Genomic DNA, 4,286 nt, shown 5'->3' with positions numbered 1-4,286 from the left:
CTGATTTCGTTTTTAGACCTCACTTCTGATTTACTTCTGCTTTTAGAATTATGAGATTTATTGTGTTGCAGTTCCTTTTTCTCTAAAAATATATGTAAAGACCTAGGTGGTGGATTTGCGAAAAACGCAGATCACTGGGATGTATGCATACCAAACCGTTTCTTTTCGAAAAATCTACGTATGTTTTGCAAACGACGTGAGTTTTAGAACGCAACAAAACATATAATTCCAATGCAATGAAATCTTGATAATTTACATATACACAACATTAATGAAACTTTTACTAACATTGATCAAATTACTTTCACAATCGACTTTAGAAGGCAAGCATTTCGAAAAGCGTATATTACTGATGGAATCAAAATGATCCTTTCCCGGATGACAAGAAAGCAGTTGCGCCGGCAGCGAGTAACATCGATACAGAGTAATTCCTAATTTATTAGTTAAGGAAATGGAAAACATTAAAACTACATCTCGTCATACGTAAATTACTTTGGTAATAGCATTGCCTTGTGATTGATATTATGAAACACCAAGCAAACTTTGAAACTCGGTTTCATTTTACAACTACCCCAAATGAAGGTTATGAAATGAAAAAGCAAAGAAAAACAAGCTAGTGGTCTTTCACGTTTTAAACGAACGTTAAGTATCATAGTATATTCCGTTAAGTAAACACCTTTAGACTTACTGCGGTCAAAAACAGAGTATGTTGTCAAATAATTGTAAAATTGTTAGCAAGCTAAAAATTTTCATGTGAAATGACTAGTGGGATTGATCAGATGACGGACAACCTAATAATTCATCTGAGCACAACGATTATGAACGATAAACACGTACCTGATTATAACTAAAACAGTCAAGGTAAAATTAAAGTGCTTTATGTTTACAGAGAAGGTAAGAGGTAAAAAAGCTCATTCATAAGCAAACCATCCGACAATACAGCTGAAACCAAATACAAGCAGGACATTAGGCAACTGAAAGACAGGATTCTACCATATGGTACTGTTAGAAAAGGCAAAGCAATAAAACCCATGCCTTGCCTTATGAGTCGTCTATGAACAGTCCATATTCACATACTCGACACTCAACACCCGTTAGGATAGTGACCGCAGTTATTGTGTTAGATTAGTTCAAAAAGAGAACAGAGTCATTAACGACTAAGCATTATAGACATTCCTCTAAGTCAACGGTTTCTATCGATCAATTTCCCAGAAAATAGCAACACAGTAGAAAATGAACTAGAAAAATACAAAATGACGCATGAGGTATTGTCCACTATGTGAACGATTCTGGCAACACTTTAAAAGGATACACTTGATTCGAAAAATGATGAAGGACGGCAGAAAGTAACAGTAAGACTAGGAGAAATAGACAATTATTGTAAAATATTGAGAAAGTCGTAGATTCGTAATCAGCAACCTTTTTAGTTCGTTCACGGACACTGAGAAAATTAATTAAAAGTCACACTTACACATCCTCTCTGTTCTTCTTCGACAACTTTTTGTCTCTACCAGCTTCGTTATTGACTTCTTTAGTAATTGCTTCGGTTCGACGGATAGCAATCCTAAAGACAATGTATGATACGACAAATAATCACTTTTCCATCAAAGGCGTTTTTGAATTTTTGTATGCGATAGATATGAGGAAGGTTGAGGCCAGTGAAATGATTACATACAAGAATGAATTAGCTATCAGAGGCATTTTGTGAACGCCCCAAAATAACCCTAGTTAAGTTAGGTTTATATTTTAACAACATACAGATAGGAATCGAAGATATCATAATGGCGTTAACGTAAACTAGCTTTTCAGAACTTTTCGAAGCTGCTTGACTGTATTCTTCCAAGAGTCTTTCATCCTCCTTGGTAATTTTAACGACCATCGTTGTGTAACGTCACCTTTGAATTGGTCGTTTGTTACGTATTATCCTCTGAGCCATGCAAACAATAGACCACCAGAATATACGTATTTTACCTATCATATTCAAACAATTAACTTCATCTTCTAAGTTTAACTGACAAATCAATGATTTAGTATCCATCTCCGTTAACAGCTTAAGTCTATGTCAACAAACACGATGTCGCATTTGGAGGAATTAAGGAAGATCATTATTAAATATCGATCCCTCAGAAACCTGATCAGTAACGGTCTCATTTCTTTCCCTGTTTATAAGATTTAGTGAATAAATCCCCAAAATAAGTGGTTGTATAAGTCTTCAACATTAATGCTGACTTCGTTAGTTTCACTGGACACGGCCTGGCTGAAGGCACTGGGTTCAAATGGTTCAAATGGTTGTGGACAGAATATAAGAAGCTTTCGCTTAACAGGCTTCCGTGTCTAGTAGCAGGGGATCACCAAAACTTCCAGGCAGGAACCTAGGTATGCTAACAATAAAAGAGGAAAAAGAAATCGGTAAATCATAGTATGATGCTGTCCTTGGTCCTTAAGAATGGGTCAAGTTGTCTCTTAAAGGACTCCTGGGAAGTCGCTTGGACTAGCTCGGCCGGCAGCGAGTTCCAGCATTTGAAACCTCTTAAGGAATAGAATTTATGTCTACATTCCGTTTTGCTATATTGTGTCTACAGACTTTGGGTTTTACCCCTTAGGTTAGTGTTCGAACTAAGCTTAAGTAGGTGTTTAAGAGGATGTCCAGAAGTGTCGAGAATACTATAAGCCACGAATAGATCACCTCTAAGACGCCTATACTCTAATGGGTAATGGTTAAGTGAATGGAGGCTCTCTTCGTAAGGTTTAAATTTGAGTCCTCGAACTGATTTCGTGTCTCGCCGTTGGATACACTCCAAAGTGTCCTTGTCCTTTTGGAGTGAGGAGGGAAGTACTATGTTTCTGTACTCTAAGTGGGGATGGATGAAACTACTGAAAATCATATGGAAAGTTCTTCCGTCGAACTGGCCAAAAATGCGCTTCAACGTTACCAGTGCAAGGTTTGCACGGAAGGCATTTTTGTCACAGTTAGCGTAAGACTTTAAATCGTAGGGCACCAGGACTCATATGTTGTTCGAAAGATAACAAGAGTTTTGTGGTGATCATTCCATCAATGCTCGATATTTGAAGCTATGATTTGTTGTGAAACATAGATTACCATGTATGTGAACAACAGGTGATCAAATATTTTTAAAATATGTTTCCTCATGTCTTGATAGCCACTAAACTACATAATACAGTTGAAGAATTTTTTTCGTGTTGAGCGCATACTCGTTTATTCAACCGATATAGTCATTCTAAACGTTTATGACATAATTCACTATTTTTAAGCCTTAAAGATGCCACAGGTAGTGCCATGAATACTGCGAGGAGTTGTGCACGTCTGTCGATCACGCCGTGCTCGGAGAAGTTGGCTTCTGCTTGGCGGAACCAGGCTTTGATGTTGTCTGGATAGAAGGGCATCAGTTGAAACGAAGGTGGGTGTCTGTTCAGTCTTAGTGAAATATCAAGTACGAGAATGAACGAGTGAATAGAAAACATGTATCTAAAAACACGGGAAAAACGTATCAAAATGTATGAAAATTAAAATAAGTCAATGATATATAAAATTTCAAAAAGGAACAGACTCACGGTTTGCAAATTGGTGTACCAGATCACGTCAGCCCCACCAATGAAGATGCCACAGGTATTTGGAGTTTGACAACGCTTTAACCAGTAACACCTTCTAATATGAATCGTACCCACCACGTGAAATCAAAAGACAGAGGCGAGGAGGTTCGAGGGTATACTTGATAGGCTATCAATATATTGAGGATCGCCTGATCTAATCTGGCTAGCGATCGCAGGGGTTGTTGAGCACGGCGTTCCCACTCGTGATCTGGTACGGATGCATGACCGAGAGACTTCAGCTAGATGAGTCCATTAAAACTAATGTGAACAGCATCCAATGTCGAAGACTTACAGAGCTATTTATTTTGGGGACTTATTTACCGCTACAGATCACTCCCCACTAGTGCGGTAATGATGACTCTAAGACGTGGCTAGCCAGAAGTTTAAACCCAAAGGGTTTGTCACTGAGAAACACTTCTGATAGCTTGCTAGGTTTAGCAGCATCTGGTCGTCTTTTCTTATTATAAGGGGCCATTTAATACAATCTAGTAAAAAAATAATATACAATGAAAATTTTTGGTTCCTCGTAAAGCTCACCGTTTTTTTATCGTCTTTTCCAGCCGTCCTGGAAAAGAAAAAAGAATATGTAAGTGCATGTCGACATAAACTCGTATGCGCTTTACGACACAAAGTGGGCGAAAAAAGGAAAATGGCGTAAAAGCGATTTTTAAAAA

The 4,286-nt window shown here is 37.8% G+C and overlaps 1 protein-coding gene across 2 annotated transcripts; it reads right to left on the bottom strand.

The window, feature by feature from the left end:
- Positions 1–226: 226 nt before the first annotated feature.
- SSR3_1 (SWI/SNF and RSC complex subunit Ssr3) lies at positions 227–2,061 on the bottom strand. 2 transcript variants are annotated; one of them, XM_012939417.3, is made up of 6 exons: positions 2,017–2,061; positions 1,759–1,971; positions 1,598–1,724; positions 1,472–1,564; positions 1,313–1,441; positions 227–431 (listed from the first exon to the last, which is right to left on the bottom strand). In XM_012939417.3, the coding sequence occupies exons 2-6, from the start codon at positions 1,877–1,879 to the stop codon at positions 359–361; spliced, it is 543 nt and encodes a 180-aa protein (XP_012794871.1). In that variant the 5' UTR covers positions 1,880–1,971; positions 2,017–2,061; the 3' UTR covers positions 227–358. The 2 variants fall into 2 exon arrangements, with proteins under 2 accessions (XP_012794871.1, XP_051072196.1); XM_051212055.1 differs by lacking the exons at positions 1,313–1,441; positions 2,017–2,061 and having other exon boundaries at positions 1,759–1,912.
- Positions 2,062–4,286: the final 2,225 nt, after the last annotated feature.

This window comes from Schistosoma haematobium, chromosome ZW, assembly GCF_000699445.3.
Source record: "Schistosoma haematobium chromosome ZW, whole genome shotgun sequence".
NCBI lineage: Eukaryota > Metazoa > Platyhelminthes > Trematoda > Strigeidida > Schistosomatidae > Schistosoma > Schistosoma haematobium.
The sequence above is the reverse complement of the archived record's forward strand: the minus strand, read 5'-3'. Positions and strand labels throughout refer to the sequence as shown.

Coding starts and splice junctions, on each gene's coding strand:
- SSR3_1 (XM_012939417.3), bottom strand. CDS start 1,879: ATGGTCGTTAAAATTACCAAGGAGGATGAAAGACTCTTGGAAGAATAC. Junction 1,565..1,597: donor AAAACGCCTTTGATGGAAAA/GTGATTATTTGT, acceptor CATTGTCTTTAG/GATTGCTATCCGTCGAACCG. Junction 432..1,312: donor CATCATTTTTCGAATCAAGT/GTATCCTTTTAA, acceptor CTAATAAATTAG/GAATTACTCTGTATCGATGT.